This window comes from Setaria italica, chromosome IV, assembly GCF_000263155.2.
Source record: "Setaria italica strain Yugu1 chromosome IV, Setaria_italica_v2.0, whole genome shotgun sequence".
NCBI lineage: Eukaryota > Viridiplantae > Streptophyta > Magnoliopsida > Poales > Poaceae > Setaria > Setaria italica.
The window spans coordinates 2,365,022-2,377,801 of NC_028453.1; the positions used below are offsets into that span (position 1 = coordinate 2,365,022).

Genomic DNA, 12,780 nt, shown 5'->3' on the forward strand with positions numbered 1-12,780 from the left:
GTGGTCATTTTGCGAGAAACCCCTTCAAGTTTTTGTTAATCAACCCGCAGTCCTGTGTAGAGCACATGTCATTTTTTTCAAAAAAGTCCCAGAAGGCATCCATCCGTCCGTGTCTCACTATCTCTTCCATGCGTTCCTTGGTCTTGCAGTCGCACCGCCGCCAGCTTCGTCTCCCATTCGCAATGCCGCCGTTTTCCTCTCGCGGAACCCCCGGTCACAGTGCGACGACGCGCACTCGCTTGCCGCAGACCACGCCCGGATCTTCGACATGGACAGGCCCTGTTGCCTGCTTGCTCTGCTTCCCCTGGTCCTCTGCCTCGCCTCGCTTCGTGCCGGCTCCGCTGCGTCGATCACCACCAGCACCCCCGACGGCTCGGAGCGGTGGGCTGCCACCAGGTACGTCCGTCGCTCCGAGTGCTTCCGCGCCGCGCGCGCCACCATCGGCAGCCGCGCAGCCTCCGCCTCCGTGTCCGCTTCGCCGACGTCCGCCTTCTCCTCGCCGCCGGCAGTGTCCTCATCGTCCTCCGCCGCCACGCGCGCGCGGGGGCATGGATAGTGTGGAGGGAGAGAAATTTGAGAATTTTTGAGCGAAAGGAATCTTCAATCAGCACCATCTTCATAAGGCTTAAAGACGAGTCCGCGATGTGGATCATGGCCGGGGCAAAGCAACTCTCCTCTATTCTTGCGCGTTGCTAATACTTTCTTTTAAGATGTAATGTAATTAATAGTTTTTCCCTTTCTACACCTTTGGGTATTTTTCAAGTCTGGAACTCCTTCTTTTTAATATAATCAGCAGCTCTCGTACCTGGTTCATTTTTAATAAAGAATTGTTGCATCGAAAACGCTACATTATCACGCCATTTTGCACATGTACCCCCGGTTGTTGGAACCACCGTATTTACATTAAAATCAATCAAAGTCCATGTCCTTCACCGTACCATCAGCACACCGCAAACCAATCACATAATTATGTCCATGGTAATTAACCTGCCAAAAGTAAAGCTTAAAACTCCATGATCATGATCGAGGCGATAGGATGGATCCAATAATCCAGAGTACCATACAATTTTTTTTTAAAGAAAACAAACAGGTACCATGGCATCCCGTGTATGCATTATTGGAGCTTAATTCACACCCTTCCTCCATCGATGCCCAAACCAAATACCCTGCAACATCGATCGAGATCAGTGTAATCGATCTTCTCAACCATATACTATACGATAATTCTCAGAAATGAAATTGGATGATCGATAGGATTGGATAAATTAAATAAGTTGGTGGCTTAATAAAAATGAAATCTAGGTTGCAATATAGTGTGAGGGATGGTTGGATTATTGGTGATCGGATGATTGGATCGCAGTAGACGACACTCATCTGATGGAGTCATGATGTGACTCACAACTAACTTTTCCTCACACGACAGCGGGATTCGTCGCCGACATGAAGAAGTTGACTCGAGTTTCCGCAGCTGCGACGGAGCCGACGAGCTGGCCTTCTTCGTCGTCTTCTCCCACATCAATCTGCTGCTCCTCTTCTGGTCCAGCAGCTGATTCGAGCTCTCGTCGGTCGGGTCGACGGTGCGCGACCGGGCAGGCGTCCGCCGTGTCGGCGAGACCGCTGCGCGGTCCTTCGTCGGATTGTCCCACGTCAATCTGCTGCACCTCTTCGGCGCCATCAGCCGCTTCGAGATCTCGCCGGACGGGTCCCCGGCGTGCGGCCGTGCCAGGCTCGCCGTGTGGCTACTGACCACGACCCTCACCGCGGCCTTCACCCTGCAAGATCGGCGCGCTGCTGCCTAAGAGCATCTCGATCGCGGTGTGGGTCATGGCCACCGAGACCGTCCTTGGAGGATTCTACGTGTGCTGTTCGTCCATGATGTTTCGAGCTCGGCGGCGGCGAGCGGCAGGACCAGGCTCACGAGAAATGAGAAGAGAGATGCTTTTTATATTCAAATAAAGCAAGCAAACATGTTTCACCTACCATGCAGGTACACGGGAAATAAGAAGAGAGTGAAGCGACGGCGGGCCACTTCAACTGAACGCGTTACTAAAGAACAAACCACCCACTCAACCATAGTCCAGACGAACAGCGTCGACAGCGGTCACACCGCGGCCTTCATCGTCCTGTTCGTGCCCGACCCCGCGCGCACGGCCTGCGAACGCACGGAGGAAGCGGAAGGTCAGTGCCAGGAGCGCGGCGTACGCGACGAGCACGGCCGCCGCGGAGACGACGCCACCGCCGCAGGCGTCGTGGACGGCAAGCGCCGAGTCGCAGGCCATGGCGCCGAAGGCTGCCATCATTAGCGCCGCGACTTGCCGCTCCATGGGATGTCCAGCTCCAGCAGCTCCAGCTCGTGGAGATGAGAACGCCGCCGTGAGCAGCGTGGTGAACGGCCACACGGCGCGCCTCGCCCGCTCCCTCTCCGGGGACCCGGGCGGCGCGCGCTCGTAGGCGCGGAGGCAGCGGAAGAGGAGGAGCAGGGCGAGGTACGAGCCGACGATGAAGAGGACGGAGGCGGGGTCGCCCCTGGCGCTGTAGATGGCGAGGCCGGAGTTGAGCGTGAGGAACCCGAAGCTGGCCGTGGCGACCCACGTCGGCGCGAGGTTGCGCTCCGCCATGACCAATCGAAGTACAAGTGTATAACTAAGCTAGCTCTCTTCTTTGAATGTGGCGCTCGTCGCCGCTAGCTCGAGCGATGGGGTTTTGGTGTGGTTTTAAGCTGCGTCTTCCTTCGGGACGCGAGGCTGCTAGCTTTATGTAGGGATTAGCTAGGGATCGATGAGGGACGAAGGACCGCGTCGTCAGTGATTGTATTGTCGTCGTTTGGACGACGGCCGACACACGCAAACGTTTGTACGAGACGTTTGTACGTCGTCTCGTGTTGATTCTGATCCTGGTCCGGTGAGGAGAACGTGTGGGAACGCGCGCAGCGGCGCTGGAATAGAATAATCCACGGCCCGCAGGAATTGCTTCGATCTGCCCCCCACCCAGTGTTGGTCATGGTCGCTCAGATCAACGCCCTTTTTAGATTCCAAGGTCATGCAACTTTAAGTTTGGGTACGTATGATCCAGAAACCACTTCGTCTGCCCCGGGTGACACTGGTTCGATGCCGCTGGCCGGGGGAGGGGAGCCAGCGGTTGAGGTGACACGCAGGAAAAGCGATGCCAGGGGCCACCGGCGGGGTTCAACGTAGAGTGCGCCGTGTCCCATTTTACTTCTACCTGCCACGTTCATCAGCTCCGCCTCCGCAAAATGCCCCGGATGATGGTGACAACAGAGAACCTTCATCAACCTTAGCTTCTTTATTTATCCTTTGGTCGAGCCACGGAAGTCGTCCGGAGAGTCACCAAGTCAAGCCAGGGGCACGCACGGCCTTTCCGAATGCTAGGAGCAGAATAATGGTCCTCGCCGGCCTCGCCGCCGCCCTTACCCACTAACCAAGCTATCAATGCAAGCTTCCAGTCAAGTCCTTTGCCCACTAACCAATTAAATCCTCAGATAGCCATGAGTGTGGAACGAACTGATTCCTAAACTCACAACATGTGTGTCTCCAATCAAAAGCTCTAAAAAGTGCTGTGCAAGACCTAAAATTTTTTATCTTGATACGAAGCTTCTCTTTTTCTTAATTTTTGTCTCTTACCGTTTTTTTTTTTGGGTTGCCCTAGGAGCTGTTGATGCTTCACTCGCTCTATCAAACTAGAGTAAAGGCTACATCTTGTAACGTGCATCAGGTTGGGCTGGGCTCTTGGGTTGCTAGTTTTTAACGTTGTTTGGACAATTGGCCCAACACTACATTCCAAATCTGAGTATTTAGCTGCAAATCAAGTACAAGAAATGACTGAAGAAACCTTGCTTCCTAGGGAAAGTTTAAGAGACCGTAGGGAAATACCCTAGTTACGATGTTTTACTTTCCAACAATTACATGAATTGAATTGACACAAGCAACATTACAGAACCACAAATCAAGAGTAGCTTATATTGATTGTTGCATCGAAAACACTACATTATCACGCCATTTTGCACACGTACCCCCGGTTGTTCGAACCACCGTATTTACATTAAAATCAATCAAAGTCCATGTCCTTCACCGTACCATCAGCCAATCACATAATTATGTCCATGGTAATTAACCTGCCAAAAGTAAAGCTTAAAACTCCATGATCATGATCGAGGCGGTAGGATGGATCCAATAATCCAGAGTACCATACAATTTTTTTTAAAGAAAACAAACAGGTACCATGGCATCCCGTGTATGCATTATTGGGGCTTAATTCACACCCTTCCTCCATCGATGCCCAAACCAAATACCCTGCAACATCGATCAAGCTCAGTGTAATCGATCTTCTCAACCATATACTATACGATAATTCTCAGAAATGAAATTGGATGATCGATAGGATTGGATAAATTAAGTAAGTTGTTGCTCAAACGATTACTTTCCGGTACTACATACATACTATACGTACCTAAATCTTCACCAAACAGGAGACTGGACACTAGTAGAGAATTGACTTTCGATGCGCCCCCTTTTGTCCCGGTTTAAAGTTGGTCCGGGATAAAAGGTTTACCAACCGGGACTAAAGCTCTGTCACTGGTGGGGGGCTCACCAACCGGGACCTTTTATCCCGGTTGCAAAGGCTAGTGTGAAAAAAAGATCCTGAGAGGCATTTTATCCCGGTTGGTAACACCAACCGGGATAAAAGGGTCGAGAGCCTTTTATCCCGGTTTGTAATACCAACCGGGATAAAAGGGGGTCATTTATCCCGGTTGGTGTTTCAAACCGGGATAAAAGGGTCCCCAACGAGGTCACTGGAACAGGACTAAATCCCTCGAACCCTTTTATCCCGGTTAGTAATACCAACCGGGATAAAAGGGGATCTTTTATCCCGGTTGGTGTTACAAACCGGGATAAAAGGGTCCCCACGAGTTAATACAAAAGGATAGCATCCCCTACACAGTCAGATGTGGTGTGTAGGTGGGATGGCAAGGAAGCTACGCGCGAGGCTGGAGGTTGTGGGTTTGAATCCCACGCAGCGCGCACGCGCATATTTCGCGTGAAAAATGGAGCTCGGGATTTTTTTTTCCAGCGCCGGCCGTGGTGACCCCTTTTATCCCGGTTGGTAGTCTTTTGTCCCGGTTGAGTGACCCGGGATAAAAGACCCCACCTTTTGACCCGGTTGGTTTATCCCTGATGGATTTTCGGGATATTTGTACCCTACCCACATGGACTAGGCCACAATCTTTACTTCTCGGCGACGAGATCATGCTGCTAGCTCATCCACCAACAAGACAACAAGCAAGATACTTATCGATCGATCGAGGGGCATCTTACTACTTGCATGCAGATGAAGTGTCCGTCAGAGGCGACGCTGCTAACGAAACATGAGGACGAAGCCACCCGCAGAGGTAGCAGCGGCCGCGGCCCAGACGCCGATCGCGACAGGCCACGGCACGACGCCGGCGACCTTCCACGCGAACATCGCGGTGAGCAGCGTGCAGAGAGCCCAGACCTTGCGCCTGATGAGCCGCACTCTATCATCGGCGGCAGCCTCCGGCGCCGCCATCACCAGCTCGTAGGCGCGGAGGAAGCGGAGCAGCAGGAGGAGCGCGCCGTAGGTGACGATCACGAAAGCTACGGAGCCGACGTCCCCTGCCGCCGCCGACCTGTAGGCGGCCGCGGCGCAGGTCACGGTCAGGAGGACGACGCCCGCGCGGACGAGGCCGCGGGCATCGGCGGGGCCTTCTTCTCTCCGGTTATCCATGTGATCTGGTGTGAGAACTGGGCTTTGCTCGGAGCTCGATCGAGAGCTTGCAACTTTGCTAGTAAGGTCGTCAAGGGTTCACTGAGGTTGAGTGCGAAACCGACCAACCGCTAAGATTGAGCTAGCGTCTTTGCTTGCAAGCGAAGGCAACGTGTTGCCTATTGCCTTATTAAGAAGAAAAGTATAGAACCGGCCTACGAATTTGATGGTCGGGCTGCCCCACTAGTTACTGACGCGTGCAAAAAAGAAAAATCAGGGCCTTACGTATACATATTCACATGGTATACGTATATGCATGGAGCACGTACTCCATGGACGGTGGAGACGAGCCCACAAGCAGCCTCCTCGCTGCCTGCTAGCCCAAATGAGAAAACACACTCGTGGTTGCCCCGCTGGGGCTGGCCCAGCCCAGCCACCGACCGTACGCGATCTCATTTTGTAGTATTAATTTCAACAAATATTATTCAATCAGAATCCAACACACATTTACGGTTTGGAAGAAAAATGAAATTAAAATTTTGAATTAAAAGGAATCTCACACATCCACCGCCATGCGAGAACCGCATGCAACCGACTGGCGCACCGACACCTATTCACAGCTCCGCCTAAACCGCTCGTGTGCTGGCACCCGCTCCAATTTGGTTACGAAGATCGATAGGAATTCCAGGTTTGATCTGATCCTCAATATGGGCCGAAGTATTCGTCGTAGCCTTTTTATTTTCCTCCTGAGACGACGACGACGACGTAAAAAGGCTGGCAGCAAAAGCCTGGAAGAGGCCGTCGGCACAGCCCATTGGAAACACATACAGGTCGTGGTCGCGGCTCCTGGCCCAGCCACACCGACCACACGCGCGCGCGCACGGTTTACACGCGGTCTAGACGTAACCGCGTTGTTAGGAGTACGATTTTTCTTTCTTCTTTTTCGAGGGAAACGATTTTTCCTGCTCGTGCGTGGCCGAGAAGAGATCCTGCTACCTTCGACGCAGTGCCGCCCGTTTCTTCCACCGTCGCTTCCTCATCAGATAGAAAAATGTTCCATCTGTCTCAGGTTCTGCTTTTGAAAGTGACAGCCTAGTGAATACTTACTGATTAACTTTCGTTTCTGACCATGTACGTTATTTAGGGGTAGGTTGCCACATTCCTTAATTTGGAACAATTTCTTGCCCTGTTAACTTAGGCCTCGTTCGGTTGCCAGCATTCCTGTCCGGGAACCGTTCAGGGCAGGATTGAGTGGATCCTCTTCCTTCACTCAATCCTGATTTGCTTTAAATCCTCTTCAGTAACCATTTCAATCCCAAAAAATGTTGTTCGGCTAGATAGGAATCATTCCAATCACAGATTCAATATTCAAACTAATTTAACCGTCAAAACAGATGAGATTTAATCGTCAAAACAGATGAGATTCAACCGTCAAAACTAATCACAGATACACGAATCGAATCGAATCGAATCCAGCCATGGTGCTACCCTACCTGGCCCTCCACGAATCGAATCGAATCAAATTGAATCGAATGAAATCGGAGAACACAAACCAACAAACAAGAACCGAGGGATCGAAGCGTGGCAAGAACTCAAGAACCCTAGCGCACCGATGGCAAGAATCAAATCGAGCCTGTAGCCCAGGAGAACCCAAGCCAAGGAAGAGAAGAGGGGAAGGAAGAGGAGGGCGTCGGCTTACCGGCGAGTAGGTGGCGGAGAGGATCTGCGTCGGATAGTAGGCATTCGCCGTCGCCTCATGCGCCACCTCGTCGCCTGGCTCATGCGTCCGTCGCCTGGCTCCAAGCCGTAGGGTCAAACTAGTGGCTACGTTCCGGGCCGTGGAGAGGGTGGAAAGTTAGTTCCGGGCCAGTTTATGTTCCGGGCCGGACCAAAACGAACGGTGATTTCATCGTGGACCTGATTTTGAAATGGGTCGCTCCAAACCACCTGGAATGAGCCCCGGAACGGCCCGTTCCGAGGAAACCGAACGGGGTCTTAAACTTTTCTGTTCCTACGGTCGATGGTCGGAGCAGAGAGCTTTAGGCTTCCATTGCTCTTGCGTGTGTTGCCTAATCATCTTTGAACAACGAACAAGCATCTTCGTGTCCAGTTCAAAACCGCGTGACATACTGCCATTGGCATAGAAAAGATTCATTGTCTCCTTCACACTAGCTACCATGGTGCAGCCGCATGTTGACTATGGTCCTGTTTGGTATGGTTCCAACTCCGGGTGGAGCTGCTCCACTCTAGAACTCCACATGGAGCCAGTTCCGCTCCAAAACTCCAGAACAAAAATGTAGTGTTTGGCTAGATGGGTGCTCTCAGCTCCAAAAAAGATCGATTTCAGTGTGGATTGTCATTGTTGCCCCCAATTAAGGCCCCACTTGTCATCCTCTCTATCCCATCTTCTTCTTCCCCTTTTTCCACTGCACTGTGCCGCACACGGGAGACCCTCCACGGGCGGCGGGGTGGGCGGCGGGCTGGGCGGCAGGCGGCGGGGTGGGCGGCGACGGGGGCGGCGCTGGGCGGCGACGGGCGGTGGGGCTGGGCGGCGGGCGGCGGGGTGGACGGCGACGGGGGCAGCGACGGGCGGCGGGGCAGCTTGGGCGGCGACGGGCGGCGGGGTGGGCGGCGGGCCGGGCGGCAGGCGGCGGGGTGGGCGGCGACGGGGGCGGTGCTGGGGGCGAGTGGGGCTCGGGAGAATAGAATGAAACATTTTTTTGTGTAACCAGTGACATTGGTGGGTAATTACCCACCAACTCCACGAGGAGGTTCAAAAGAGAGGTTTCTGGAGCAGCAAAAGAGGTGCTCCAAAACTCCACCTTCATTTGCACTACAGCTCCATGGAGTTGGTAACTCCATGGAGTTTTGGAGTTGGGGTGTTTGGCTGAATTTTTTGATGGAGTTACTGGAGTTTAGGAGTGGAGCCGTGTCAAACAGGGTATATATAAGATTTAGGGTAATAGCGACGATGCAAAAAAGGATCTTTTTTGGGGCTGAGGTAGAAGGGGGAGGAGGTGTCGGTCGAGCTATGGCGAGCAATGGCTGGATTAACATCACCGTCATGGACTGCCAAAAATGTGTCTCCTAACCATGCCAAAAAGTTTTGGCAAGACCAACTTCACGTTAGACAAAAATGTGTGCCAAATTAGGAGGAGCAGATCAGCGAGCGTGCGTGTGGTTACCTGACGGCAATGGTGTGGTGCCTGTAACCAAACGCGACGCCAGGGGAAAGGAGACGGCGGCCACGATCGACGACGAGGTGTCCGGCTGCATCCTGCATCTGGCACCTGCAAGACGTGTGGTCGACCGGGGAAATTGCGACGGGGACGACAAAACCGCGCCGCTGCCGGTGTCAATGGGCAGCGGGTAGACGACCATGTTCGAGCTAGGCTTCCAGCGCCTGTGCAGCTGTGGGATGTCGATGTGCAAACCACGACTCGTCGAAGACCTCGGCCAGGTGACTGCAGGCGCCCTGGTGCCGAGAATGGTAACGGGAGAAGATAACAGGCAACAATCGACAATCAGAGAATGGTGCCGAAATATCAGGGCAACTTTTTATTCCAAGATAAAACAGACAATCAAAGGGACCATGCCCAGTAGTACATAGACAACATTAGAAATAAAACGCACACTACCTGAGTACATGTTTCATTCGGAAATCAAGTGCAGCAGATCTAGCATATCAGGGATTGAGGAAGAAGGCCCAGAATCCACCGGCCGCAGTCGCCGCCGCCATCGCCCATACGACGGCGCCGACGGCCGGCGGCATGAGCGGCGCCACCCTGGACGCGAACATCGCGGTGAGCAGCGTCGTCAGCGTCCACACCGCGGCCTTGAGACTGTTCCTGCCCCCGGCGCCGGCGGCCCGCTCGAACCTAGCGAGGCAGATGAAGAGCAGCACGAGCGCGGCGTCGGCGGCGAGCACGAAGGCGACGGAGCCCGCGTTGCCCCAGGAGTTGCAGATGGCGAGCGCCGAGTTGCACGCCAGGACGCCGAAGCCGACCTTGGTCAGCGCCGAGCATTGCCAGCGGTCCATGCGAACGCGCGAGGTGTTCCCCGCGTGTGTTTGAGAACAGTTTGAGCTTTAAAAGCGAACAGTACCGGGGCCTCCATGCATATATATACACACGCATACATCAAAATGTGAACATGGCGCCGCAGCCATCATGTGAACAAGCCGGCAAGCCGTCTTTGTTCTTTGTTTTTTTTTGAAAAGGTTCAAATTACTCACTTCGTGCGAAAGGTCAGATAACCCCTAAATATACTATATTTTGGTTCAATTTACCCCTAAACTATGCTATTTGGTTCAACTTACCCTCATAATGTAATTTGTTATTTTTGTTTCTTCATACACAAGTTGAATTTTAATTTGGAACTTTGCAGGATGGTAGTGAACATCATAATAAATATTAAAAATATATTTTGTGAATTTTTCATCATTAGTTTTTATATAATTTTGTATCTCAATGATAAATTTTATTATAAATATCCTACCTAATAAAATAGTGATGAAAAATTCATGATATATTTTCTAAACATGTGTTATATTGTCTGCTATCATCCTGCAAAATTTTGAACTCAAAACTTCACTTGTGCACGGAGTTGAACCAAGAAATACTTTAGGGGTTATCCAGACTTTGATTATACTTGAGGGGAGTAATTTGGACTTGGAAGAAGTTCATTTTTGGTCATTTAACTATTGTCTTAGTTTGGTTTTGACCATCAAACGGCAAAACTAGGAATCTTTGGCCACCCAACTATTAAAACCGTTCATATTTGGTCATCGGGTAGTTTTGGTGGATGGTTTTGCTGACGTGGATGCCACAATGGCGACATGGACGCCATGTTAGCCCTCCTCTCTCTCTTTCTTCTCTCCTCTCCCCCTCTCTCCTACGTTGGCCATCCCCTTCCTCTCTTTCTCCTACGCCGACCATCCCCTCCTCTCTCTTTTTCTTCTCTCTTCTCCCTCTCTCTTACGCCGGCCATCCCTACGCCTCCGGCCACCGTTGTCCCCCGTGTCTCCCCTGTCCAAGTCCCATCGGGGAGGGGAGGAGGTAGGAGGGGCCAGGGAGGCATGGGTGGATGAGGTCGACTGAAGGCCGGCACGGTGGAGGCTTATGTAGGGGCGGCCGCGCATGGGGGCTGGCGGCTGTCAGCAGAGGAGAGAAGAAAGAGAGAGGAGAGGAGAGAGGAGAGAAGAAAGAGAGAGGAGAGAGGAGGGCTGACAAGTGGACCCACCATCATGTGGCGTCCACGTCAACAAAACCACCCACCAAAACCGTTCGATGACCAAATATGAACGGTTTTAGAGTTGGGTGGTAAAACATTCCTAGTTTTGCAGTTCGATGGTCAAAATCAAGGTGAGGTGAGGTTGGATGGACTTCTTCCTTCGGACTTTTTCCTTGTTTCCCCCCTTTCTCTAGGTACCTCAGCTTTATCGTTAGTTCGTTAGCGTCGGGCACCACACGTGCACCACACTTTGGTACTAAAGGGAAACCTTTAGTACCGGATCAAATAACCAGTGCTAAAGGGTATTAAAAAATAAAAAAGAAAAGAAATCCCGCTGCCCTCCCACCCTCCCTCCTGCCATTGCCGCCCTCCCACCGGCCCCTGCCGCCACCCTCCCTCCTGCCACCCTGCCACCGCCGTCAGCCTCGAAGCAAAAAAGAAAAAGAAAAGGAAAATACATGTGCGCCGCCGCACCCCTGCGCCCCTCCACCTCCGGCTGGCCGCCGCTCCCCCACGCGCCGTTGCACCCCCGTGCGTCGCCGAGCACCTCCGTGCGCCCCGCACCTCACCCCGCCGCCCAAGCACTGCCTTGCACCTTGCCCTGCTGCCGCTCCTCACTGCCAGTGAGGGCGAGTAGGAGGAAGGGGAGGGGCAGGGGTGGCAGGAGAGGGAGGGGGAGGGGGCGGGGCCGGGGCCGAGGCTAGGAGAGGGATTGGTGGCGGCGGCAGGAGAGAGAGGGACGTGAGAGGGAGGGGAGAGGTAGAAGGGAGAGAGAGGGGAGGGGGAGTGGATAAAAGGAGGCGGGGGAGAGAGAGGAAGACGGGGGTGGCGGAGGATAAGGTTGGGAGCTCCTTTAGTATTGGTTGGGAGCTCCAACCAGTACTAAAGGTTACCCATTAGTACCGGTTGGATCCTCCACCAGGTACTAATGTGCCGTTAGACCGGGTACTAATGCTCACATTAGTACTGGGTAAAAAATCAACCGATACTAAGGACTAGAACCAATGCTCAGTTTTTCAGTAGTGTCGACAAACTTTTTTTCATAAATAGATCGGGCTCCGTTGTCAAACCAACCAACACACCCCCTTGCGCTCAGATCTGGCAGCACCATCACCACACCACCCTCTACCACTCCTGATCCTAACCACTCTAATGACAACATAATGCTCGTGCCACCATCTCTACCCAATAGATACCCACCTTCACCACGGCGACCGGTGACTTCTCTCGACGTCCCTTTATGTTCAGTTATCACAAGTTACCTTCAAACCCCCAAACCCCTGCTCGGAACTCCTAACTCTAAAGCTTGTCATATAATAGAGGTGATTGGAGGTCCGCTGGAGATAAAGTTGAGTATGTATCTCGTAGTCAAATCCTGGGGCGAGAAATTCGACATATTTCCTCTGTGAAATCCGGCCACAGCAAAAAAAAAAAAGCACAAATTTTATATAGTATCCAAGGAATAAAGTGGTTTGACGTCGATCGTGGATACAGAGTAGCTGATGGAACAAATATATAAACTCTGAGTGCTAAAAAAATAAACTAGCCTAATAAAACAACATAATTATATAGAGTAACTGAACGGGTTGCAGGAACCCTGTGCTGTGGAGTGCAAGATGGCGACGAGAGAAGATCGGGTGCTCCGGGGGCATCTGGTGCTCCCGTGCACCCGAAAAATGCGAGCCGTCGGATGCATCGCGGACGCACCAGACGCACCCACGGCTAGTGAAACATATTTGCATTTTAGCCCCTTCACTTTAAAGAAAAAAAGGCCAGAAGCCGGCTGTGGCAGTCGCCACCTCAAGG

General features: G+C 52.4%; 4 protein-coding genes across 12 annotated transcripts in view; all 4 read right to left on the reverse strand.

Annotated features, from left to right (window-relative positions):
* Positions 1–1,924: 1,924 nt before the first annotated feature.
* LOC101770415 lies at positions 1,925–2,813 on the reverse strand. The gene has a single exon (XM_004964495.4). The coding sequence runs from the start codon at positions 2,616–2,618 to the stop codon at positions 2,067–2,069; it is 552 nt and encodes a 183-aa protein (XP_004964552.1). The 5' UTR covers positions 2,619–2,813; the 3' UTR covers positions 1,925–2,066.
* A 1,060-nt stretch (positions 2,814–3,873) lies between these two features.
* LOC106804298 lies at positions 3,874–7,588 on the reverse strand. Of its 6 annotated transcripts, none has more exons than XR_001393178.2 (3): positions 7,442–7,588; positions 4,239–4,310; positions 3,874–4,132 (listed from the first exon to the last, which is right to left on the reverse strand). XR_001393178.2 is itself a non-coding variant. In XM_014805078.2 (3 exons), exons 1-2 carry the CDS (start codon positions 5,761–5,763, stop codon positions 4,269–4,271), a joined length of 294 nt encoding a protein of 97 aa, XP_014660564.1. In that variant the 5' UTR covers positions 5,764–5,933; the 3' UTR covers positions 3,874–4,132; positions 4,239–4,268. The 6 variants fall into 6 exon arrangements, 2 of the variants coding, with proteins under 2 accessions (XP_014660564.1, XP_014660565.1); XR_002677310.1 differs by lacking the exon at positions 7,442–7,588 and adding an exon at positions 5,512–5,933 and having other exon boundaries at positions 4,210–4,310; XR_002677311.1 differs by lacking the exon at positions 7,442–7,588 and adding an exon at positions 5,334–5,359.
* Positions 7,589–9,265: 1,677 nt separating this feature from the next.
* LOC101770827 lies at positions 9,266–9,813 on the reverse strand. The gene has a single exon (XM_004964496.2). The coding sequence runs from the start codon at positions 9,779–9,781 to the stop codon at positions 9,428–9,430; it is 354 nt and encodes a 117-aa protein (XP_004964553.1). The 5' UTR covers positions 9,782–9,813; the 3' UTR covers positions 9,266–9,427.
* Positions 9,814–12,166: 2,353 nt separating this feature from the next.
* The window catches only part of LOC101771214, a 1,285-nt gene continuing 671 nt past the window's right edge, over positions 12,167–12,780 (reverse strand). The window contains exon 2 of one of the 4 annotated variants that reach the window (XM_014805070.2): positions 12,167–12,658. The gene's annotated coding sequence lies outside the window, so the exon portion shown is untranslated. Of the gene's footprint in view, positions 12,739–12,780 lie in introns of all 4 variants that reach the window. The other 3 variants (XM_014805068.2, XM_014805069.2, XM_014805067.2) reach the window with 3 other exon arrangements.

Bases quoted from the DNA above. Each gene is read 5' to 3' on its own strand.
- LOC101770415 (XM_004964495.4), bottom strand. From the start codon at position 2,618: ATGGCGGAGCGCAACCTCGCGCCGACGTGGGTCGCCACGGCCAGCTTC.
- LOC106804298 (XM_014805079.2), bottom strand. From the start codon at position 5,763: ATGGATAACCGGAGAGAAGAAGGCCCCGCCGATGCCCGCGGCCTCGTC.
- LOC101770827 (XM_004964496.2), bottom strand. From the start codon at position 9,781: ATGGACCGCTGGCAATGCTCGGCGCTGACCAAGGTCGGCTTCGGCGTC.